Raw genomic sequence first — 26,776 nt, forward strand, 5'->3', positions numbered from 1 at the left:
GTAGACCTACCTTAATATTTGTAAATTTTGACTCCCAAACTTACAACTAAAATCTCCTATCGTGTAGACCTACCAAAATATATGTGATTCTTAAGCTTATACTACAAATCTTCAATCGTAAAGACCAGAGTTTCTTCCAGGCATCTCTTCGGGGGGGGGCGAAGCCCCCCCGAAAAATTTTTACCGCCCCCCCGAACGAAATGAAATTTATATAATTTATATAGAAAATATATACTTTTAACAGTGTCCGCCCCCCCGAAGAAAGTTTACCGCCCCCCCCCGAAGATTTCCAGTGCCCCCCCGGAGAAAAAAGTCTGGAAGAAACACTGGTAAAGACTTACTTAATATTTGGATTTCGACTCGCAGACTCAGAACTAAAATCTTCAATCGTGTAGACCTATCTAAAACCCTGACATTTCACCCCCCCCCCCTCCCGTGTGCTACTCTAATGTTCTGACCCTCCACACAGAACCAACCTGCAAGTTCAGGTAAACGAACTGAACGAACTGAACTCCTTATCTAGCAGAGACCCCCCCCCCCCATCTCTCTCCCCACCCCTGTAGCCCACACCACGGTATCAAGATCTTTATATCTTCTGATTATTTTTCTCTACAATAAAAGAAAGGAACGTAAAATGTACAATCATACCTCACCCTCCCCTATTGCTTGTTAACAATAAACTCAAAAGGTAAATAATTTTGGAGTCTGCAGTCACATACCTACCTACCCTGATTTTTTTACCTTACAGGAAACGAAAAATAAAAGTTAATTCTATAGGGAAAAAATCTCCAATATTTTTTTTTTATTTTCTAAATGTAAAAAAATTAAATGTGGTGTTTATACACAATCATCAATCGCATTCTCCCCTCCACGATATATAAGGAGTTTGGCCTTGTAACATGAAAATAAGATCTTTCAACCCACCCACAAAGCTATGTAACGTGTCATAACCCTTCATATAATATTTCAGGTGTAGAAAGCACCCCTCTCAAAAACATGCATGAAATAAGATACTTAAAAAATGTAATAGTTTTTGTGAATTACATAATATCAGGTTTCATCAAACAGCTAGAAAATAATATTTGTCTCTGGGGGAAGGTTGGTGTGGGTGTGGGTGTGTGGATGTGGGTGTGTGGATGTGCAAAAAGTGAAAATTCTTTCTGATGAGACAAAATATTTATTAACAATTATAAAAAGAAGAAATTTACCAAATAAAACATTTACAAAATCCCGAAATGTGTTATATAAACTTACTCTAAACCACCAATAGCAACACAACACAATTTAACAAGATGTTAAGATACCATTGCTTTTTTGTGTTGTATAAAAATTAAAATGAGCGCGAACTCAGCACTAAACTGTACCCACCCACAGATCTCAGAGCTGCACCCCACTACGCGCCAAAAATCCGCTAGATTCGTGTCATAAAATCACGTCTCCCCTAGACAAGTGTCACACTGTCACGTCTCTACTAGAGTCACACTGTCACGTCTCTACTTGACAAGTGTCACACTGCCAATTATGTACAAAACAAGGCACGTGTCTTACTATCATGTCACATTTCTACTCCCCTAGACAAGACTCACACTATCACGTCTCTACCACCCTAGACAAGTGTCACACTGCCAACTCTGTCACGCTGAACCCATCACGTCAGACACACACGTACGTAATGCAAAAAGACCTTCCTTCAAGGATGACGACAAGGTCCGGCATCCGTCATGTCATACGTCATCCGTAAAATATGTCAGGGCTTAAAATTTATTCATGTTTTTAGCGTTATGTGTCATCATGCTTCCAATGTTCGGGGCGTGTTGATTTGGTGTTGGTGGTGTACAGGCTAGCGGGCCCAGCCACTGGGTTAGGGTTTGAGGCTGGTGTAATTTTAAGGCGAGGTTTAGGAGGAGATTAAGGGTGTTGTGTTTTAGAGTGATAGTTCAATGATAGTTTAATGATAGTTCGATGATAGTTCGATGGTAGTTCGATGAAAGTGTAGAAATGGCCATGGTGAGCCAGTGAACAAATTCGTTTATCTCCCCCAATTATACACACCCACACACACCAAAGACGAACTTACATCGCCTAAAGAGGTGCTAGGGGCAATTTAATTTTTTATGTGGATTTAACTCAACTGATTTGTTGGGAGATTTTAATAATAATGTTTAACTATTGGTTGTTGTTTTTTTTTTTTTTTTGGGGGGGGGGGGGGGAATTTCTCTGGGGTTTTTTTTTGGGAGGGGGGGGTCATTTCTCGGGGTTGTTTTTTTTTTTGTCATTTCTCAGTTTTTTTGTTCATTTCTCGTTTTTTGTTTTTTTTTTGTTGTCATTTCTCGGTTTTTGGTCATTTTTCCTTGTTTGCCCCTCACCCCAACACCTGTCACTACCTGCTATACAATTTATAATGAATTTTGATAGGTTGTGAATCATGCTTATATAGCTTTACGGAGTAAATGTTACATTTTGTCACATTGTATTGTACAGGATGAGGTGGTGTTGTCAAGCTCAATTATTTTATTCTATTTAGATTGATCGGACGAGGCGGTAAGTCCAAAATGTCGCATTTAAAAAATTTTGCTGGTTTAAATTAAGACTGCTAACCCGCAAATCTCGCATTCGGATCCTTGGCTTGGCTACCTAGTACGTCCCCGAGTCCACCCAACTCTTTATAGACCTACTGCAAAATTAGTGCAATCTGCAAATATGGGCCCATTACGTTTTTGAACTCTAAAAACGTAACAATATATTTCATTAAAAAGAACAATACAATTAAGACAACTCTTCGTGGAATTTTGATTATTTTTCAAACAGTGTATTGCCGTTCTTGTCTGACAGGAAAAGAACCCACAATTACTAATGAAGCAAATATTGTCCGTGCTAAGCCCCCAACTCGACACGCTTCCTCTATTTTTATTAATAAAACCATAACACGGCTGGTATTCCCACACGGGACAATTCTGTCTTTGTGTGTTGACACCTTGTATACACCCACCTTCTTTTGTTCCAAAACAGTGCGCACCAGAATTCATGGTGCGCAAATCAGATATACTCTCCTTGTGTACGCAATTTTTCTTTTTACTACCGACAAGGTACTTTTTTTTCTTTTTTTTTTTTTCTTTTTCCTGATTATAAAAGATTAACAAAGCTTAAAGGGCTTATATATATGGCCATCGATACACAGGAAATAGAATGATTATATCCATCAGTTAGCCGAGAATCTGTTGAGTCGTCCATTGTTAAAAATGAAATATTGGCACGAAGGCGTCGTTAAAATTTGGAATGAATTATTTGTGTCAAGAAAAGCGCCGTTCGTGGCTCCTAATGTCGGCCTGCGTGCCGTCTAAACGTTCCCTTCGTTATCTCGGGTTACCGGGAGGACCCGGGCCCTCTCGCTGGGGTCTCGAAAAATTCTGGCCAGTTTTATGTTACCGCGGGGATCACTTGCCGGTAAGAATGTTGGTATTATTCACTGGTCTGTTAAGCTACTGTTTTGAGGGAGGTTGAGGGGGGGGGGGGTAGAGAAAAAGAAACTGGCCAGTTGTTTCAATGGTTGTCGGTGTGGTGAAATAAAGAAGACGGAATGCTGAAATGATAACTCACTGATAGATAGGATCGTTGTAAACACTCGGTTGTTTGATGGATGAGCTTTGCTGTCTAGGTTTAAAATAAAATCACAACTTTCAGCTAAATCCGTAGCTGAATAAATGGGTAACTAATGTAGAATCTTTTCAAGTGAATTCTATTTTAAGCTGCTGTCCCACGGGATGCAGTTTTATAATAATTGGTTCAATCATCTTGCTATTCTGAGGTGGTAGTGGGGGGGGGGGGGTATAAGCAGTGTTTCTTTCTGCGTGTAATCGGTAGATCCCCCACCCCCACCCCTCAAGCGAAGGAAATAGAATTTATATAGCAAATATATACTTTTACCAGTGTCCGCCGCCCCCCCCCCCCTCCCGAAAATAAAGTCCTCCCCCCCCCCCCATCTCGAAAGTTTCAAATGCCCCACCCCCCCTCCCGAAGAAAAAAGTCTGAAAGAAAGACTGGTGTTTAATGCCCTCTTCCCCCTTACAAACCAAAGCCTCCCCATCCCCTAAAAAGAAACCTCAGAACAGCCGAAGTTATTGATTTACTTAATAATAAGTACTATACTAAGGTCTTTTACTTAAATAGCCCTAATAGGTACTATACTAACTAAGGACTACGTCAGTCAATATTCTAGTTCGATTTACTCGTGTGAGTACTATCTTTCTTGTATGATCTCTCGGCCAACGTTAAAGTTAACAGGTAGTTAGTTATTCCATGGTGCTTCCTCATCTTCTCTCTTTCTCTCCCTCCCTCTCTGTCTCTCCCTCCCTCCCTCTCTGTCTCTCCCTCCCTCTCCGTCTCGCCCTCTCCCTATCATTGTTAATCCTCCTCTATTACTCTTTACACTCTTATGTATGTCATGCCTACAATGTAGCTGAATATGTTAAATTTATCAGTATACACTGGATTGCACATCTTACAGAATACACTTGATTACACATCTTACAGAATACACTTGATCACACAACTTACAGAATACACTTGATTACACATCTTACAAAATACACTGATTACACATTGTACAGAATACACTTGACTACACAAACTACTTCCTATTTTTATAATTTTTTAATCATTTAAATTGTGAAAAGTTCGCTTATATAGTCTGTAAATTATTACAGGATACTTTTTTTAACGTCAAGACATCCCCAATTTTCAGGGATAAAAAATAGCATTGTCAGCAACTTCTGCATGAGTTGTTATTGTCTGCAGATCTCCCAATAATGGCATAATCGTCAAATCTGGCCACTATTGTTATTGCTAGAATCACAAGGGAGGGAAGTTGTTTAATCAAGGGGGATTACCTAGGGTGTGAATCGACCTGGGTAAAGCAGGTTTAAGTGGGCTGAGTGTCGTTTGACGTATACGGTGGTCTGATGTATACGGTGGGCTACCTTAGCCTGTGGGCTGCCTTAGACTGTTGGCTGCCTTAGACTGTGGGCTGCCTTAGACTGTGGGCTGCCTTAGACTGTGGGCTGCCTTAGACTGTAGGCTGCCTTATACAGTGGGCTGGCTTAGACTGTGGGCTGCCTTAGACTGTGGGCTGCCTTAGACTGTGGGCTGCCTTAGACTGTAGGCTGCCTTATACAGTGGGCTGGCTTAGACTGTGGGCTGCTTTATACTGTGGGCTGCTGTATACTGTAGGCTGCCTTAGACTGTGGGCTGTCTTAGACTGTGGGTTGCCTTACACTGTGGGCTGCCTTAGACTGTGGGTTGCCTTACACTGTGGGCTGCCTTAGACTGTGGGTTGCCTTACACTGTGGGCTGCCTTAGACTGTTGGCTGCCTTAGACTGTGGGCTGCCTTAGACTGTGGGCTGCCTTATACTGTGGGCTGGCTTAGACTGTGGGCTGCTTTATACTGTGGGCTGCTGTATACTGTAGGCTGCCTTAGACTGTGGGTTGCCTTAGACTGTGGGCTGCCTTAGACTGTGGGCTGCCTTACACTGTGGGCTGCCTTAGACTGTGGGTTGCCTTACACTGTGGGCTGCCTTAGACTGTGGGTTGCCTTAGACTGTGGGCTGCCTTAGACTGTTGGCTGCCTTAGACTGTGGGTTGCCTTACACTGTGGGCTGCCTTAGACTGTTGGCTGCCTTAGACTGTGGGCTGGCTTAGACTGTGGGCTGCCTTATACTGTGGGCTGGCTTACACTGTGGGCTGCCTTAGACTGTGGGTTGCCTTACACTGTGGGCTGCCTTAGACTGTGGGTTGCCTTACACTGTGGGCTGCCTTAGACTGTGGGTTGCCTTACACTGTGGGCTGCCTTACACTGTGGGCTGCCTTAGACTGTTGGCTGCCTTAGACTGTGGGTTGCCTTAGACTGTGGGCTGCCTTAGACTGTGGGCTGCCTTACACTGTGGGCTGCCTTAGACTGTGGGTTGCCTTACACTGTGGGCTGCCTTAGACTGTGGGTTGCCTTACACTGTGGGCTGCCTTAGACTGTGGGTTGCCTTACACTGTGGGCTGCCTTACACTGTGGGCTGCCTTAGACTGTTGGCTGCCTTACACTGTGGGCTGCCTTAGACTGTGGGCTGGCTTAGACTGTGGGCTGGCTTAGACTGTGGGCTGCCTTAGACTGTGGGCTGCCTTATACAGTGGGCTGGCTTAGACTGTGGGCTGCTTTATACTGTGGGCTGCTGTATACTGTAGGCTGCCTTAGACTGTGGGCTGCCTTAGACTGTGGGCTGCCTTAGACTGTGGGCTGCCTTATACAGTGGACTGGCTTAGACTGTGGGCTGCTTTATACTGTGGGCTGCTGTATACTGTAGGCTGCCTTAGACTGTGGGCTGCCTTAGACTGTGGGCTGCCTTAGACTGTGGGCTGCTTTATACTGTGGGCTGCCTTAGACTGTGGGTTGCCTTACACTGTGGGCTGCCTTAGACTGTGGGCTGCTTTATACTGTGGGCTGCTGTATACTGTAGGCTGCCTTAGACTGTGGGCTGCCTTAGACTGTGGGCTGCTTTATACTGTGGGCTGCTGTATACTGTAGGCTGCCTTAGACTGTGGGCTGTCTTAGACTGTGGGTTGCCTTACACTGTGGGCTGCCTTAGACTGTGGGTTGCCTTACACTGTGGGCTGCCTTAGACTGTGGGTTGCCTTACACTGTGGGCTGCCTTAGACTGTGGGTTGCCTTACACTGTGGGCTGCCTTAGACTGTGGGCTGCCTTACACTGTGGGCTGCCTTAGACTGTGGGCTGCCTTAGACTGTGGGCTGCCTTAGACTGTGGGCTGCCTTAGACTGTGGGCTGCCTTTTACTGTATCACGGATCAAGGTCATCTTGTAAAGTGAAACCTTTATTCTGAATTACACGGTGGGCTTCCCTACACTGTATTACGTACCATGGGGGATATATCCAGCCTAGCCAGTGTAAGATGAATTGGATGAATGGAATATTTCGTTAGCTGCAAGGAACTAAACCAAGTATTTGCTGGGGTATAAACTAGCTATCAAAGGCCTATGTTGTAAAACGGAAAGAAAAATATTTCTTAGCTCTATGTGTAGCAGGGGATGCATCATTGTAGAGGTGGATCGTGTTTCAAAGAAAGAATTTGATGAAACTCTTTTTGGTTGAGCCACGGCTTACATTGAAAATGTATGTAAATAGAAGAATAGAGTAGTCTTGTCGGACAATTGTGACATGGGTTTTTGTGGGTGTGATGGCTTTTAGATTTATTTTATGGGGAATCTATTTATATGGGGTTTAGCGGTTGGTTTCTGGGTTTTTCTTTTGCAGTTTTTTGTTTTATTTTTGTCTGTTTAATTTTGTCTGTTTTATTTTGTATGTTTATTTTTGTGTGTTTTATTTTTGTCTGTTTTATTTTGTCTGTTTATTTTTGTGTGTTTTATTTTTGTCTGTTTTATTTTTGTCTGTTTTATTTTGTCTGTTTTATTTTATCTGTTTTATTTTTGTCTGTTTATTTTTTGTCTGTTTTATTTTGTGTTTTATTTTTGTCTGTTTTATTTTTGTCTGTTCATTTTTGTCTGTTTTATTTTGTCTGTTTTATTTTTGTCTGTTTATTTTTGTCTGTTTTATTTTGTCTGTTTTAAGTTTAAGTTTATTTTATGGGGTAGACCTATTTGTTTTCATTCACTGCGGCGTATGTCCTTTGTTTTACGTGGATATTTTAATAAGGATTTAACTAGTTGCTCAACTAGAGTTGTGTGCATTGTAGCTGTTACACTTCCATGATTACGAGTAACTTGGTGAAAAGTAAATGTAACGGCAAATAATAGTTTAGCTGGTGTTAAGACAATCTTGATGCTAAACTTTAAACCAGTGGTTTTTAACCTGGGGTCGATAAAACCCTAGGGGTTTGATGAGTAAGTCTTAAGGGTTTGGGGGACGTCAAGATACACACTGACTCAAACGATTCACAATCGGATTTTGTCAGTGCGAGCGATAAAAATTATTAACAAGGGTTCGGTCGGTGAATGCGCAAATGAAACTGGTGGGGTTCGGTACCTCCAAAAAGGTTAAGAACCACAGTTTTATATTAAATAAATTATCTTTATCTCATTGCTAATTTTCATTAACTACGCTAGTAAATGTAATTACATCTAGATATATACTTTGACTTTTTAAAAAATCAAATAGTTTTTGGGGCCCTGCAATTTAAAAAAAACTCACCTACTCCACCCTACTCCCTCATTTACGTCCACGCGCCACGCGCCACCCTCCCCCCCCCCCCCCCCATCTCTCCCAGCATGGTGTGACACATGTGACGTGTTAAATCATAACATTCCGTGGCAGCTCGTGTGAGAACCCCCCTCCCCCTCATCACACACAGCTCACGGTCATTGAGATGGGTGCTGGTGCTATTAATGTGCTGATGTGCTCGCATTACAGCGCATGCGCGGAACCCCCAAAAAAACTTAATGCACCGTGAATGAAATATTGTCAAAAAAGTGACAATGATATATTCACCCTCGGCTGTGTGAGGTTTCGATAGGCCCGGGATAAATCAGGTAGATACAGAGTAGATCCCCGAGTCCTATCTACATAAAGATATTAGACTACCGTAAAACTGTTAAAATTTGGTCTGTTAAAACATTTGTTAAATCACTAAGGGTTTTTTTTTTGTTGTTGTTGTTGTTTTTAAGTAAAGAGATTACACAATTGGCGTTATTTTGCTGAAATTTAGTCTAGTGAAAAATAAATGGATATATATTAAATAATCATTCTTTTTTGTGATAAATATTTGGCTAATTTGCATATGTTATACAGAGCTGTGGTCGTAATATTAGTAGATCAAGTATATTCATTCCACGCCCAGAAGGTCACACGTCATCATTATATTTTACGACTATCAAGTTTTGTGACGTATATTTTTTATACCAGATAGTCGTATGTGATCACTATTTCTTAAGACCATGTGTCCTAATTTAAAAGTTTGAGTAGGGATAATTTGCAGAAACAGAAAGTAAATAACCAGCACTAATATTTGAAGCATGGAGGTTAAGTAGTCCTTGTGTCTAGCAGGTCATTAACTATCACCATCAAATTATCACTAATTTGTTCAAAGGCCATCAAACTATCCCTAAATTAGTTAAGCCTAGAGGTCACTTAGTCCTGACTAACGTTATCCCCTCCCACCCCCACCCCCAGTTTACGCAAGCCTGGCTTCCACAGGTGTCCTGTGGGGTACTCTCTGAAGTTGCAGATTCTAGGTGCAAGATTCCCGTGCACTGTGGTGCACTGTGGTGCGCGGATAAGAAAAACAGACCCGGGTCTACAGGGGCGTGAGGGCGGCTCCTCTCAGTCTTTGGCTTGATGGTTTACTCAGCTGTGGTTCTAGAGTGGCGACATCGGTGGATGGGTTACACTGGTGGATGGGTTATACTGGTGGATGGGTTACACTGTGGTGCACTGTGGTGCGCGGATAAGAAAAACAGACCCGGGTCTACAGGGGCGTGAGGGCGGCTCCTCTCAGTCTTTGGCTTGATGGTTTACTCAGCTGTGGTTCTAGAGTGGCGACATCGGTGGATGGGTTACACTGGTGGATGGGTTATACTGGTGGATGGGTTACACTGGTGGATGGGTTACACTGGTGGATGGGTTCTACTGGTGGATGGGTTACACTGGTGGATGTGTTACATTGGTGGATGGGTTACAATGGTGGATGGGTTATACTGGTGGATGGGTTACGCTGGTGGATGGGTTATACTGGTGGATGGGTTACACTGGTGGATGGGTTATACTGGTGGATGGTTTATATTGGTGGATGGGTTATACTTGTGGATGGGTTACACTGGTGGATGGGTTATACTTGTGGATGGGTTACACTGGTGGATGGGCTCTACTGATGGATGTGTTATACTGGTGGATGGGTTCTACTGGTGGATGGGCTCTACTGATGGATGTGTTATACTGGTGGATGGGTTCTACTGGTGGATGGATTCTACAGGTGGATGGGTTCTCCTGGATTAATCTGGCTTTATGGGTGGCCTTCATCGCCAATGGTGGATTGCTTTATATTATTTTTCGAATTAATTTCTACAAGTATTCAAGTAATTCAAGCAATATAATTCAATTCATTGTTACCTTAGAATAATCAAGTTAGTAGCTTGGTGTAGCAATGTCGAGTAGTAAAGCAAATAGTAGCTTACTGAAAGACCGAATAGTAGCTTACTGAAAGACCGAAGTTCGTTTCTCGAGTATAAGCCTATCTACAGGGTGTCCTGAATTCCACCCAACTTTGATGGATTCCGATTCGAATCAGAGAACTGCTGTTGGTCATCTTATACTCTGATGTAAAAGGAAAAAATAAACTCCATGAACTGTCTGGTCTGAATTAATCATGCGTTCGAAAACATTAAACTTGATAATATCATATCAATGATAGGTTTTTATTTGAAGCTTTATCCAGCTCACCTTCTAACCATATGGCTGCTGTGGTCGATTGGCTTTCATGTCGGTAGTTGGGAGAACTTAGGATTGCCACACACGGTGGTAAAGATGAGTTTTGAAATGTAATCAGTGAATGTTTCTGGTGTAAAAAATTTAACATGTACTGGGGGACGAATGCTCGCAAGCAGGTGATTTTTTGCAGGCAGGTGACTTCTCGCAGGGAGGTCAAGGCTTGCAGGCAGGTGACTGCTTGCTATGTGATAACTACAAGCTGTCATCCACTTCGCTTGTTTTTATTTCTATTCACATTTAAAACGAAAATTATATATATACATATATATATATATATATATATATATATATATATATATATATATATATATATATATATATATATATATACGTATATATGTATATATATATACGTATATATGTATATATATACGTATATATGTATATATATATATTTATACGTATATATGAATATATATATACGTATATATGAATATATATATATATATATATATATATATATATATATATATATATATATATATATATATATATATATATATATATATATATATATATATATATATATATATATATATATATATATATATGTGTGTGTGTGTGTGTGTGTGTGCGTGTAATGTATCGGGACTTGCCGCTATACCTGGGCTAGACAACCCAAGGACGGGGTGGGAGGTATCCGTTGCGTGAAATCTCGCATCCAGGTGAATCTATTCCACAGCTGGGAAATTAAAGACAAGTTTCCTCAACAATTATTTATGATATGTTGTCAGCTATAGGCTGGAGTAATGCTCGGTTGTTTTTTTGTAGGGGGGGAGGGGTGATGTCTCACATCAATAAGTTTAGATTACGCACAGAGAGTTTGTGTTTAGATTATCATCAGAAAGGTTTAGTCTTTGTATAAAACCAGAATTGGGTTAGCCAGCCGGCTGTCTATTCTACTATCAAGCGCAAGAATAAATCATTTCTATTTCTAAATTTTAAATTATCACAACATCAAGCAAGGATAAACCAATTCTATTTCTATATTTTAAATTATCACAACATCAAGCAGGGATAAACCATTTTTATTTTTAAATTTAAATGATCGCAGCATCAAACGCAAGAAAAAAAAATCAATTCTGTTTCTAAATGGAAGCAGCCCAGACTATCTTATCAGTGGATAGACGTTCAACAAGTTTAGGGGCTGTGTCCCGTGGTCTATTAACAAAGCTAAGTAAGTCTCTAATGCAGGGAAATAGTTCAATATGGGGGTTCATTTAGGGCAGGGTTCTTGCTTTTTGTGACGTGTGTGTGACAGGTGGCATCAAAAATTAATACTGTGTTTATGATGAATACGTTTTTAAAAACTACCAACGCCGAACTGTGGAAAAAAGTGGACAGAACCTTACTGAAAAATACATTCAAAAACTCAAATGGGGGTGGCTTTGATGCTGTTAAGGACAAATGAAATAACTTCAACACCGATAAGCACTATGTTTTTTGTTCTTATACTCTCGTGTACTCTTGTACACCTCTCAGTCGTCGACCAGCTTCCGCCCCCCCCCCCCCTAACTACCTTACAACCCCCCCCCCCCCCACACACACACACACAGACACAGACACACACCTCACAATCGTTCACAAACCTTTTATACCCGCATTCGACCTTTGGAAAACAACCTATAAACACACGGGGTTAACTCAACTCGCAACTGCACTATCCTCTAAGTTCTAGACTAGTCTAACCTATTCGAATGTAACCTACAAATCACCCGTAACAATAATGCCTTGTACAAAAAAACAATCACCAGAAGGGTGTTAGATTATTTTCCAGGGAAAGAGAAAAGTGGGTTAAACCATATCAAACTTGGTATAGATCAGTTGTCAATGAAGTAGTATAAGCATAAGTATTGAAACAACTAGGAAGAATCGCCCAAAACAGAATACGACGCAGATTTGTGATTGCGATCCTATGCTCCACAAGGAATGATGATTGTGTAGCATAGAAAAAAAAAGGTTGCAAATCCTAAGAAAGGAACATTGGAACTGAAATGAGACTAGGATAAAGTAGGACAATGGACTGAAGTGGACACCGAGGAACCAACGGCTCTCCTGACACAGCACAGGCTACCAGCTGGACGTATTAAAAGCCCTCAAATTAACTAATTTAATTAGTCGGACACGATGATAAAAGACAGACACGCCTAATAATTGCCGATATTAATTCATAATTAATGTGTTCTCGTAAAAAAGAGAACGACTTTTTAAATAGATTTTTTTAGATTAATAAGAAAATAGCTAAGAATTTAAATCATTCTTTATATAACGTAATTTATTTTAATTTCATATTGCTATTTAGTAAATAAGTCTTAATTACTTGATAGGGAAAGTAGTAAATTGTTTTTAAACTAACTTGATTTATTTATTCAAAAATAGCTGAATCGTTAAGAAATATGTAGTAGTATGTTGCTTTTCCTTTTCCTATAAACAAACTTTATACATATAAAACAAATATACCATTCGCATTAACGATAGCCGTGTGTTATAAAAATAAATACAAGTATTGTTAGATTAGAAGTATGAGTTATTGTCCGCCTTAATAGAAGTATGAGCTATTGTCTGCTTTATTAGAAGTAGAACAGTTTTCTTCTTTATTTCAAGTATTAGCTATTGTCCGCTTTATTAGAACTATCAGGTATTGTCTACTTTATTAGAAGTATTAACAGTTTTCTGCTTTATTATAACTATCAGGTATTGTCTACTTTATTAGAACTATCAGGTATTGTCTACTTTATTAGAAGTATTAACAGCTTTCTGCTTTATTATAACTATCAGCTATTGTCTGCTTTATTAGAACTTTCAGATATTGTCTACTTTATTAGAACTATCAGGTACTGTCTTCTTTATTAGAACTATCAGATATTGTCTACTTTATTAGAACTCTCAGATATTGTCTACTTTACTAGAACTATCAGATATTGTCTACTTTCTTAAAACTATCAGGTATTGTCTTCTTTATTAAAACTATCAGATATTGTCTACTTTATTAGAACTATCAGGTATTGTCTACTTTATTAGAACTATCAGCTATTGTCTACTTTATTAGAACTATCAGATATTGTCTGCTTTATTAGAACTCTCAGATATTGTCTACTTTATTAGAACTCTCAGATATTGTCTACTTTATTAGAACTCTCAGATATTGTGTACTTTATTAGAACTATCAGGTATTGTCTACTTTATTAGAACTATCAGGTATTGTCTACTTTATTAGAACTATCAGGTATTGTCTACTTTATTAGAACTATCAGGTATTGTCTACTTTATTAGAACTATCAGATATTGTCTACTTTATTAGAACTATCAGCTATTGTTTACTTTATTAGAACTGTCAGGTATTGTCTACTTGGTCACGGCTTGTAAGACTGTTTGCGCCAAGTCAAAGTCGCCGCTTGGTACATGGTAGCTTTGATTCAGTAGTTCGACGTGGCATCAGTCACGAGATGTGGTCCCATAATTCTATCGAGAGAAGTTGTTTATGGGAGTCTCGGGTTCGGATCCGCCCAAGACCGAACCAGACATCAACTTTTTTTTTACTTGTCTGTAAATGTTTCTATCTACCTACTAACTTACACAATTTACAACTAGAACCTACGTACATCGTCATCCCCCCCCCCCCTCACACAAACTCTCCCCCCCCCCCCCCACCTTGATAACAACTTTATTTTATCACCCACCCAACTCCGCGCCTAGCTATGAGATAACCAACAACAGGAAAGCTACGAGGGGACATAAAGATGATGTAATTTCTCCCCATCATGTCTATCTCCCCCTGGCGTATTATTGAGTTATCCCACCGTAGACTCGGGTTCCCTCCCCTTGCCACGGTCCCCATGAATCGAACTTCTGTCTTTAGCCAGTCCCCGTATTCAAACACCTACGAACGCCTGTGTGAGCGCTGTTTTAGATTCTTGTTTTACATCGCCGCTATCTGGACCCCCTGGTGCCGGCTGTACTGGAACTATTTCTTGGTTGCAGCTTTTTAGAGCGAGCCACGGGGGAAATCGGATGCCGGTAGTCGGCAGGTGGTATTCCAGGTCAATGTAATTCCACCTTGGCGGTCACGTGATTAAAGATGATTAGATTAATGACGTAAGCATGTGTTGTTTTCGCCAGCCGGTTCTTATTTTGTTTATGGCTTTTGATTTTTTTTAAACTTTTTTTTTTATTAGTTACGGTGTTATGTTTTTGTTGAAACATTCATTAGGTAACAAAGGTGTTTTGTTCTTCTTTATACATTCTGTAGTTAACAATGGTGTTTTGTTCTTGTTGAAACATGCATTAGGTATCAAAGATGTTTTGCTCTTATTTATACATTCAGTAGCCAATAACGGTGTTGTTTTTGTTTTTTTTGTTGTTGTTTTGCTAGCATTCAATAGTTAACAATGGTGTTTTGTTGTCATTTTTCCATTCACTTTTAAACATTAGTGTTTAGTTTCTTTAGTAATAAATATGACTTTTTTTTATCTTTTAAAAAATTGTAAAACGGCCGTACTTAAGCTCCTAACGAATGAAGCCGAGTAAGGACACTTAGCTCTTAAAGATTTTATAACCACTTAGCTTTAAGATAAATTAACTGTTACCTCGTCGTTAAACTGCACTCATCATCCAAAAAAGTTCTAAATATCCAGATTTACTTTTTTAAATTCACGCGAGCAATTAAGAAAACCAAGTTAACGGGAAAGAGGGGATTCATTATCAATGAGAACCATTTTATAATACTAATTTATAAAAGCCCAATGTGCGCACATCTCTCTCTCTCTCTCTCTCTTTCTCTGTCCGCAAAAAATTTTCGCCGGACATCACGTCAGAATCGGCAGCGATATATCGAGAATTTTTTACGGACTTTTGTTGAAAATAATATGTTAGATGTTTTAAATGTATAACCACAATTTTATTTAAAGAAGAAAAATAAAAATTTAAGGCGTATTCGAATGTAGAGAAACAGTATTATTTATGCAACCGGAAAAGCATTAATATATGTGAAAAAGAACGCATAAAACTGTGACGTCACTATTGCTTATACATTAACTAATGACGTCATCTGCCGTGTTTTGAATGAAAAGAAATGAACTATTTCATTCAAATTTGATTTAGATCTACGTAGCCTACACTATGAAATGTATACAATACAATTTTTCCGGCCTAAACTCATAAAATTTATTTTATGTATTTGGATTCTAGATCTAGAGATTCTAGATCTAGACTAAATCTAAATCTAAATCTACGCAATAACTAGATCTAGACGTAGACGCTAAGATCTAGATTTAGACTCTAACTTCTCTAAAATCAATTCCAAAAATAAATTTCTATATTAGGACTAAACTATTTCAAGACTTATTTATTTTATACAAAATCTTTGTTTGGAACTGGCTAATTTGGGATAAAAAATTAATTTGAAAGAATAGGCATATTCGCGTAAGTTAAGATTTTAAAATACGTCTTTCATTCTCCGTATTTTATAAGGTGGTGCGGGTTCGAGACACAGCAAGTCAACTTGGTTAATGTATTCTTTTTTATTATGCTCGGGCTAAACTTAAAAAAAAAATTCTTTTAGGAATCTAGATCTAGATCTAGATTGTCGGGTGTCCGATAGGGCACTTCCCGGCGCCGCAGGCGCTTCAAATTTGGCATGATCTTGCCTTGGTGCGACAGATCACGGGGGCCGGTTGGCCGAAAAGTCTACGATGTGGGGGTCAAAACTGACCTCGACTGACCGGTACCTTATATGAGCTATAAATCGAAAAAAAATGTCCACGGAGGAACCTCTTCATAACTCTTGAGGTCGTAGACCGACCTTCGGGCGAATTAATTAAGCATTCAAATTCTCAATGTTTTCGAAAGCCTAAGCGAAGCTGGGCAGCATGCCTAGTTGTTTATATTTGAGATTAATTAAATAAATTTTAATCTGAATTAATGATTTAACAACTGTTCAAAACACACATTTTTTTTTATTTTGCTTATTGTTTTTCAAAAGAAAAAAAAATAGAAACGTAATATTCGTTTTATTTAACGTCTAACCTAAAATTCTAAAAATACGAGAAATCATTCGGCAGACTGCACGCATAAACAAAAATCTCGACTGTAAATTGTCATTATACCAGCCTGAAGTTTTTAAGCCGAGCCAAGCTACTAAGAAATCTTGATAGAATTATCTCCCGTTACAGAGTTATCGTTCCCTTATGCTGTTACTCGCTGCCATATGTAGTCTTGGTACCTGATAAGTAGCTCTGGAAGTAGGTTCCTGCGGTCAAAGCTCGCTAGATCAGCCGGTCTGTTTGATCTCGTTTATTTGCTGGTGTTCCGTATCGGGGGAGAGGGGGGTAAAGTATGTGGGGGGGGGGGGGGGCAGGAAATTCAGAGTTCCAGGACCAAGAATTGGGGTTGGGGATTGTGATTACCACGACCATTGGACTCTGGCATTTGAGTTGCGGGGATTTATTGTCTCCGGGTAGGGGGTTCTTCATCGTCAATTGTCTTGGGTAGTGGTTCTCAAACGTGTGTTTCACTCCCCTCTACCCCCGATTGGTTAAGCTTAAATGAAGGCCCTAAAAAACAATGACTCTCAAAATGTTCTACGTACCCTCCGCCATTGTTAGAATATTTGTACCATCATCATCTATTCCCATATGTATGTATATATATATATATATATATATATATATATATATATATATATATATATATATATATATATATATATATATATATATATATATATATATATATATATATTTATATATATTTATATTTATATAATATATGCCGTATATATATATATGGCATATAAAAGTGGGATAAAATAACAATTGAGAGTGCTCATACACAGTTATATTATTGCACGTGAGCTACAACTACACTGGTTAGTAAACATGTCCATATATGGTCACACATACGCAGACTGTATACGATTTGTATGGTTGTCTGTGCGTCTGTGTGCTCACGCAGAATGTTTACTGAAATCACAATCGTAACTACATTTGAAAATTAACAATAATGTGTTTATATTTTTTACTGATGTATTTATATTTTTTTTTAAATTCTCTTTTTTTTTCGTTGCAGTGACCTTCAAGGAAATAATTTAACGGTTATTCGCAAGACTGACCTTCAGGGATTATCCAACTTACGAATTCTGTAAGTACGATATAGTTAATCTCAATCATGTGCTTTAATCACCATAATAACCAAATATAATAATCCATCAAACAGTGAGTAATAGCGATTCTTCAAATTCATATACTCTACTCATTCATAAGCCGAGGATAACTTGCTAATAGAGGCGAAGTATTACATAAGGCTCTGATCAACCAACGCACGCAGGGGTGGAATAACCATACCGCTAGACTCCGCTATGTTGGCGGGGAAGGGGGGGGGGGGTCTAGTTCCGCAAGTCACGTGACTGGTCAGTCTATGGACTGCCCGGTGTATTGGTTTACGGTTAGATCATAATGGTGTCAGGTGACTGTGGCGGTTACATGAACTCAGCCAGGACTTGACCAACATAATTACCTCCCCCCCCCCCCCACCACCCCCACCACCCCACCCCCACCCACGCGTCTAGTTACGACCCATTGTTCTGGTCAGCCCTCCAGACAAAGACTTGACGAGGTCACCCCCCCCCCCCCCCCCGCGCTGTTATCTACGTGGGTCCGGCTATTTCCAGTACAACAGCCGATTTAAATCCTGGCTAGCTGTCGTTAACTAAACAAACATTGTTCTGTCCGACTGACGCATTGAATGGGTCTTCACAATTATCGTGGCATCAAGTCTTCTACTAATAACGTTTCACAAACTCAAATATAATACAACTGATAGATACGCCTAATATTATCATATTTTGTGTTTAATACATCAAGTTTCAGTTATATATTTGTTATATATATAAATAAATCAAATATCCGCTTTTGTCTTAACTACAGTAAATATATTTAGTATTTTTTTGTTACATTTTCTTCTGTATTCTGGAAATGTATCATGTCCTTCATATGTGTATGTGTGTGTGTGCGTGTGAGTGTGAGTGTGTGTAATCTATTTAAAAGCATAAGGGAATACAATGTTACATGTAATTAGGTGTTTTTTTTATAAGCGTATATAGTGTAAGTTTATCAAGAATCTCTTTTGTATATAAAACAAAAAATGACAATACAAGACGATACATGTTTGCTTCTGTTGGGTTTAGCCGAGTTGTATTTCTCTGAGGGACAGTGATTTCAAGCAGATGATACTTTGTTCTAGGCCTATTCCACTGTCAAGTACTTGAGGTTTTTATTTCAAGGATAATTTTTAGAGAATTGTCTGAATCCAGTGTTAAATAAATAGATCCACCCGCAAGCGACCAGTTCATGATGGTGGTGTATTTCTGTGTGTAAATAGATCATCGAACTGTTGGTAGCCAGATTCGCAATACCCACATTCGTAGTATGCGATGATTGAATGTACTTTAGACTGATACCGGTTGTTTGGCTGTTTTTTAACTTAGTTTTTGCACACTGTGCAGGTGATTTATCTTCTGTGTTCTGAATGTGTGTGTTTCAATTTGCTTTTTTAATCAAAATACGACAAGTAAACGTTGGTCAAAATTCAATCCATATAGACTAACAATATCAATTGCTTCATTTATTTCATGAAGTATTTTTTTATTTAAAACAAAATTGTGTTCCACTTACGTGTGCAGTGTTTACAAAAACAGATGTGTAAAACAAATACAAGAGTTGTCAGACTTGTGGAATGTAACTTCTTTCCCCCTTTTTTTAGGCAGCTGTTGGATAATCAGATCGAAAGTGTCGAGAAGGGGGCGTTCCAAGATCTCTCTTCGGTGATACGATTGTGAGTATTGTCCCTTTATAACCTTACTGTACCGACAAAAAAATAAATTTGCCAGATTTTTCTATTACACCAAAGTTATAAAAAAAAACATACCCATAATGTGCCAACAAAAAATAAACTGGTAACAGTTGTTTTTATATATATATATTATTCCGAAATGAAAATAAACTTTTCCTATAGCAACCAAAAATTAAAATTGGTCATTTTTATTTAACTTTTCCTTAAACTAGATCTTCTATGAAAGTATAAATTTAAAAAAAAACGTTAAAATTATATTGTGTATTTTATTTTTTTGCAACTATTTTTAAGTATATTTTCTGATGACAGTTTAAAAACTTGATTTAGATTGTAAACGAAAAAGCAAAAATAAAATAAAATAAAAATATAAAGAAACTTTTCTTGATTCATATTACACTTTTAGTCTACTCCCTGAAAGGGTTTAGTCGAAAAGTCAATACATTCATTAGAAGCAGATCGTTGAATTCCCTCTTGAATGGCTTTAAAATTTATATATCTGCTCAAAGGAACTATTTGTTCACCTACTGTTGTTAAAAATAAAGTTGCAATGGACTCATATTACTGCCTGGTGGATGTGCAGGTCTCACACGCGTACACACACATTCACACACTTATATACACACACACCTACCTCCATACATACATACATACATACATACATACATATATTTGTACATCGTTAAAGATATCACCCATGAATCGCCCTGTTAAAACTACAACGTCCCGGACAAAGACCTACGTCCGAGTCGTCTGATCATTTCGCCGTCGCAGACGAGAATTTCACCGCCTTTGATCGGCTTCTCTACCCCCCCCCCCTTTCGATGGCGTGTCATTAGCGCCATCTCCCGGCGAAGTTTGGTGCCAGTAGAGCAATGCTCGGGCGGGCAGGCGCTTGATGGGGTCAGTGTTTGTTCTGCTGAGGTCCGGAGTGTGAGTAGAAACTCGGTTCCGTTTGATGGGGGGTCAAGTCTTTCACGCGCGTGAGTGGGTGGTGTTTTGACCGGGCCCTCGGAAAATTTATCGTGTCATCTTCCTCTCGCCTGCCTCGGTTAAGATGTTTATGGAATGTTGGGTTCTATTATTGTTATTTTATTCTAGAATTATCGCAAATGGTACCAAAGTGCCCTTTACATTCAATTCCCCACGTTCAATGTCAGTTTTACCAGGAGTTGCTTTCTTGTAAAAAAAAAAAACCTTAATAACAACAAACCAATGAAATATGAATTGCCGTCGGTGGTCAAGTCGATAGAACATCTGGTATACTTTCTGTGAGAAGTAGTCCATGGTGCAGGATCGATAACCCCTGAGGATAGCGACACCTGTCAAATTTTGGGATAGAATTAGAAAACTACGCCAAACTAGCTAGTTCAAACAAACACATTGAAGTACTGAAGACCAACCTAGATTTTGTCCCAATGTGTTAGAAAATTTTGTATTCTCTTCTCAGCGACATCACGCTAACATCTGGCTCGTGAATAATGGAAATCCCAAACAGCTGTTTCTTTCATCTTTATAGAAAATTCTAATACATTATACATTTTGACTCTAATAAAAGCAAAGTTGCTTCAGTGAGATTATCTCCCTTAGTAATCCAAACTGTCTAGCGTTAGTTGTGTATCATTGGGCAAGGTCTTAGAGTCTTAGAGCATCAGCGTCAATGTTTGAGGCTTCAAGTGGATTGTTGTCGCTGGTGTTGTTGTTGTTGCTTTGTTGTTGTTGTTTTGTTGTTGTTTTGTTGTTGTTTTGTTGTGTTTTATTTTTTAAAGATTTCTTTGCACGACATAGTTGAAACATGTAGAAATTTGTGATGTGTGTCCTTGGGCAGTGGAAAGTTTGGTACTAAACTTTATGTTGGGTTCATACTTGTTGGGGACAGACTTTAGAGATACTTTGGGGACAGACTTTAGAGATAGTTGGGGGACAGACTTTAGAGATAGTTGGGGGACAGACTTTAGAGATAGTTGGGGGACAGACTTTAGAGATAGTTGGGGGACAGACTTTAGAGATAGTTGGGGGACAGACTTTAGAGATAGTTGGGGGACAGACTTTAGAGATAGTTGGGGGACAGACTTTAGAGATTGTTGGGACAGACTTTAGAGATTGTTGGGGGACAGACTTTAGAGATAGTTGGGGGACAGACTTTAGAGATAGTTGGGGGACAGACTTTAAAGATAGTTGGGGGACAGACTTTAAAGATAGTTGGGGGACAGACTTTAGAGATAGTTGGGGGACAGACTTTAAAGATAGTTGGGGGACAGACTTTAAAGATAGTTGGGGGACAGACTTTAGAGATAGTTTAAACCAGACCAGACTTGACGTGTGTATTGGTATACCAAAACATTGCCGTGAACGAACCTCCGCCTGACAAAACAATAGAGCTAGTGTCTGCTGACCACCACAGCACAAAGGATGGGTACGTGGCTTAGTTATGTCAACACGTGCAGGATGAGTACGTGGCTTAGTTATGTCAACACGTGAGTCAACCTGCTTTTGTTTTGTTTTGACTGGGACAATTTTATTATGACTGGTGGAGGCAATGGACACGTGCATGGGGCCACGAGCGAGCGATGGCCTACTTATGACATACAGTCATATATATATATATATATATATATATATATATATATATATATATATATATATATATATATATATATATATATATATATATATATTCCGTATAAAATGTTATAGATATACCACTTAATGCTTGTTTGTCAACGGTCATGATAGCATTGACCGCTCTCATTATATTTAAATAATTACTATTCTTTGGTCACTCACTGTAACATTTGGTCGTGGGCCCAGAATGTTTTTCATGGACTCGCTATGATTGCCCCAATTGTTTGGACAGAGATTATCAAATGTATACCCATGTATTAAAATCTCAACTCTTGTTGACCGTAATTTAAATGAATAAAAGAAAAAATACTTCTTCGCTAATCGTACTGAATTCAACAAAAGGGACTCAATAAGAAGAATTATATTCTTATGGCCATGTTGGTTTATGTAAACAGTTCACATGTTTGTAAAGTTGATCTAAAAAAAATTAAATATCCGAAACAAATAAAGTGCAACTAAGTACACGTACAAAGTAGACGCTATTTTTGTATGTCTTATTTACCTTAAGCATGGCTAAAATCTAAGCATTGCATTCCTTTTTAAAAAGAAATAAATCTTCACGAAAAATATGAATCATTTCTTGCATTACAATAATGTAATTGTATAAGTCTAAGCATACATTTTTTTTGTCTAAACTTAACTCCAGTCAATCCGAAACGTCCCATGCCCTCCCTCCTCTCTACAACAGAACTACCTTGATAGCTACCTGACTGTTGTGTCAGCTATAAAACTTATCCAAATCTCGATCGTTTTCCTGGCTTTCCACACTGCATTGTTTGTACACGACGCATAAACACGGCCGGTGGTGCTGGGTTTGATGGTCTATAAATCTCTAACCGAGACCGTTGGTGAGGTCTTCTGATAATCCCAAGACACGCATTCATGCCTTCACGTGTGGAGACACACGTCTTCACATCTGTTAGCGCGCATCTTATTTTCTTTACAATCTTTTTATTCGCGTTTTTTTTTTTATCTAGGCGCGAAAAAAAATGTCTAGTCGCTACTTGACGTTGCAAATTTTTAAAGTTTTAACCAAAGAGTTAAGATTATTCGGGATGTTTTAAGTGTTTTTACTATAGAAATGTCGTTCTATTTATTGTTTAAAAAAAACTGCCACAATTTTAAGCAAATAAACATGGATGTTATACACGGGAGGAATTTATTTTAGTGGAGGCAGGTTGGGCAGGTAGAATTGATTTGCCAGACGTGGTAGGTGAGATGAATATATGACGGTGAGATGTGGGTTGGCGGGTTGGTGCTTCTGTGAGGCACTGGAGGAACTAGGAGAGGGTGGTTGTATGGGTGTTCTAGAGGAGGGTATGTACTTGGGGTTATACTAGGGGAAGGTTTGTATTTTTGGGTTGTACGAGGGAAGGGTTGTAAGAGGGGTTGTATTAAAATAAGATTTGAATTTTGGGTTGTACGAGGAGAGGGGTTGTACTAGCAGTAATGTTTGAAGGGTTTAGAGGATTTAGGTTTAACCTAGTTTTAGATTTGCGATTTTTTCGAACAGATGGTCGATTTCGAGATGGGTGGTCAAAGGTTTGGTGAAATGTATGGTCAATGTGTGGTCAATTGGTGTTCAAAGTTGTGATCAAATGTGTTGTCAAATGCATGGTCATGCAGGGAGGTGGACAATGTGGTCAGACATGAATTAAAAACGTGCTCACGTCCGATGAGGCACTACCTAACAACGTGCCAACACAGTCCCTTTAAGATAATTGTCAGGTAAAAAAATATGAAGTTTTTTTTTTTTAAACAATTAAAAAATAAAAACAATTCACGCGTGACCAGTGCGCACTCACGCTGTACGGTGAAATCAACGAACCATGTCATTACTTACAGGCTGGGAAAATGGAATTCTGAATACATTGGAATCGTTAATGAGCTGTTCTAAAAAAAAAGAAAGGAAAAGAAAAAAAAGTTTGTCCATCAAACATGGACCAGTTGTATACCTGTAGTTGAGCCGACCCGTCTCTCTAGTCTCAAGGTCTGATGACGTTTCAGCAGCTGTTTCCGGTGCTAGACTGTTGACCCCAAGCAAAGCTTGATGGGAGTTAGCATAGACATAAAATGCCATTGTGTAATTTGCTTTGTTTGATGTTCGTGTGATGTCTCGCTGGTTAATAGCAACAACGTGTACACATTTAAGTAATCCTTTTTTTTACTTTCTATACATGTGTATCCCTATACACATTATATATGCTATCTATATTTTTCTTAAATAATTTAGTATTTTATATGTTGATGCTAGTAAAAGTAGATTTATTCTTCATGAAATGCGTTTTATGTTCAGCATTCTATTGTGCCTAGAACAAATAAGTTGAATTTACATTGATTCATAAGTAGGCCTACATATATATATATATAGGTATTATATAACACAGCTCTAATCCCTTACGAGGGTCTTTATTCAAGACCCTGCTTGAGGAGTTGAGGAGGGGGGGGGGGAGGGTGCAATTTAGCCAAACATGGAGCCTAACTTAATCCCCTGGGGTGTAATCTTTCAAAATTTGGTGCATGTCTGTCTTGACGTCGTGTAAAATTTCAACATGAAACCATCGCGTCTGTAAGTGTGTTTGTTTGTCAGATATAATAGAATTTTATTTTTATGCTCGTCGACGCTAAAGCCGAGGGCTCTGTGGGCTTGTTTAAAGTGAAAAATTTTAATCTCGTATGAACATGTGTGCCCATATTGTATGTGTATGGTGACGATAAAGTATGCGGTTTTAAACACGTATTTTTGTGTTCCTGTTTTTATAGAGATAAAATATTTATAGAAATAAAATAGAAAACCTAGCTGTACTGTTGTATGTTAGTGCTGTATGTCATAGACAGCCTAGTTGGGCTGTTGTATTTTGGTGCTGTATGTCATAGACAGCCTAGCTGTGCTGCTGTATGTTAGTGCTGTATGTCATAGACAGCCTAATTAATTAATTAATTTATTTTTTTTCCAAACAAAAATTATTTAATAAATAATGTTTCACTTTCAGGCGTCTTGACCGGAACGAGCTGAAGACGTTACCAGATCTGTTGTTTGCCTCCATGACCAAACTGGAAAGACTGTGAGTAAAAGTAGTTTTTTTTTTTTTTTTTTTTTTTTTTTTTTTTCCTACCCTATTGGGGTTTACTGTGATAAGCAATTTTTTTTACACACGGGCATATTGGGGGTTCACTGTGATAAGGGATGTAATTTAACAGCCTCACGAGTTAGCCTACCATTTTACCACTGTTAGATATTTTGGTCCACCATTTTTGCTCCCCACAAATCCCCCCCCCCCATTTTTGCACCATACACATTCTGGCCTAACTACTTTTGCACACCACACACATTTCGGCTCAACCATTTTTGCCTCCACCATATTCTGGCCCACCACTTTACAAACCCCACACAAATACATATACCCTCCTCTTTACCATCGCACACATACAACCTTCCCTCCACACATACAACCTTCCCCCCCCCTCCCACCCCACACACACACCTGCCTCCCCCTGCACACCATTGGCTAATTGCTCTTCACGCATGCGCATGATGTTGTGAATAACAACACGCAGACGATAATTTTTTTCTTATTATTCTTTAATTACCAATTCCCTTACGTACCGCTGCACAAGGATGCGATCGGGCGACCCCCGTGTTTTCGCGACCCCCCTTCCCCCGACCCCCACCCCCACACCTTCTTTAGTCCGTATTAAATACAACTCCGAAAGATCTTGAACGTGAATAAAAAGGGTTAACAGCAACCGTTCAAATGCTCAATAAGGACTGTTGGCCGATCTTTCAGTGTCGTCACACGGTGCTTCAAAGGGCTCGATTCAGATCGGGAAATCCCATTCTATTGGCAACACTTTAATATTTATTTACCATTCAGATACCTTCAAAGACCACACAAGAAGCAAACTTGAATTTTTCTGGCTTATTGCATTTCCCAAAGCGAACCATTTAGAAGAAGCGAGTTTTATGGACTGCTGAAGTCAGTGGGACTGTGTGTGCGTCTGATTTTTTTTTACCGCCAGTTTCAATGAAAATTTCGGTGTGGTTTTTTTTTTTTACTGCTGGTTTGGTGAAGGGTGGGGGTAATCCTTTAATCCAAAGTTCGACGCAGGTTACATCTTGTATTTCATTGTGTGGTTCACAGTCTTTGTGGTAAGTTCGAGATCAGTGCTGTTGTAAAATATAATTCTGGGATGGGATGTGGGTTGTGGTAGTGTGTGGGTTGGGGTGAGGTAAAGTGTGGGTTGTGTTGAAGCAAACTGGAGATAAACTGACCCAAAGTTTAACTCGAATCCTTTTCGTCTATCGGGAAAGATGAAGTTAACATTATCAGATACGTAGCCATGATAAGAAGATATAATATGCCCAGTATAATGCCCAGTCGCCATTATATATCCAACTTATGCCAGATACCCATTAGAGCTGGTAGATGTCCTCAGCATTATTCAGTAAATATAACTCGTGAACATAGCCCATCGTGAAATTTCCCACACCGTATATATATATATATATATATATATATATATATATATATATATATATATATATATATATATATATATATATATATATATATATTTATATATACGGGGGGGGGCGAAAGTCGAAACCCTCGCATAATAAAACCCTTCCTACGCCACTGAGTATAACACTACAGCTACTACTCATGTCTAGACTTGTATTCGTCACCTCATATAAGTTAGTCACCCACTGATGAGTAGTGAACTAACAAGACGATGCGTCAATCACACAGAACTAGTTTAGATCTTGAACTGCCAATGTGTTTCCCTTCTGTAAAGCTCTACAAAC

General features: G+C 38.9%; 1 protein-coding gene across 4 annotated transcripts in view; it reads left to right on the forward strand.

Moving 5' to 3' along the window:
• The window catches only part of LOC131951840 (slit homolog 2 protein), a 120,930-nt gene that overhangs the window by 14,677 nt on the left and 79,477 nt on the right, over positions 1 to 26,776 (forward strand). For all 4 annotated transcript variants that reach the window (XM_059314239.1, XM_059314242.1, XM_059314240.1 and 1 more), the window contains exons 3-5: positions 17,566 to 17,637; positions 19,258 to 19,329; positions 24,963 to 25,034. In XM_059314239.1, the coding sequence (XP_059170222.1) occupies positions 17,566 to 17,637; positions 19,258 to 19,329; positions 24,963 to 25,034 (216 nt within the window). The remainder of the gene's footprint in view (positions 1 to 17,565; positions 17,638 to 19,257; positions 19,330 to 24,962; positions 25,035 to 26,776) is intronic.

The sequence above is a fragment of the Physella acuta genome, unplaced genomic scaffold, assembly GCF_028476545.2.
Source record: "Physella acuta isolate Inbredline_101_S28 unplaced genomic scaffold, ASM2847654v3 ptg000831l, whole genome shotgun sequence".
Lineage (NCBI taxonomy): Eukaryota > Metazoa > Mollusca > Gastropoda > Physidae > Physella > Physella acuta.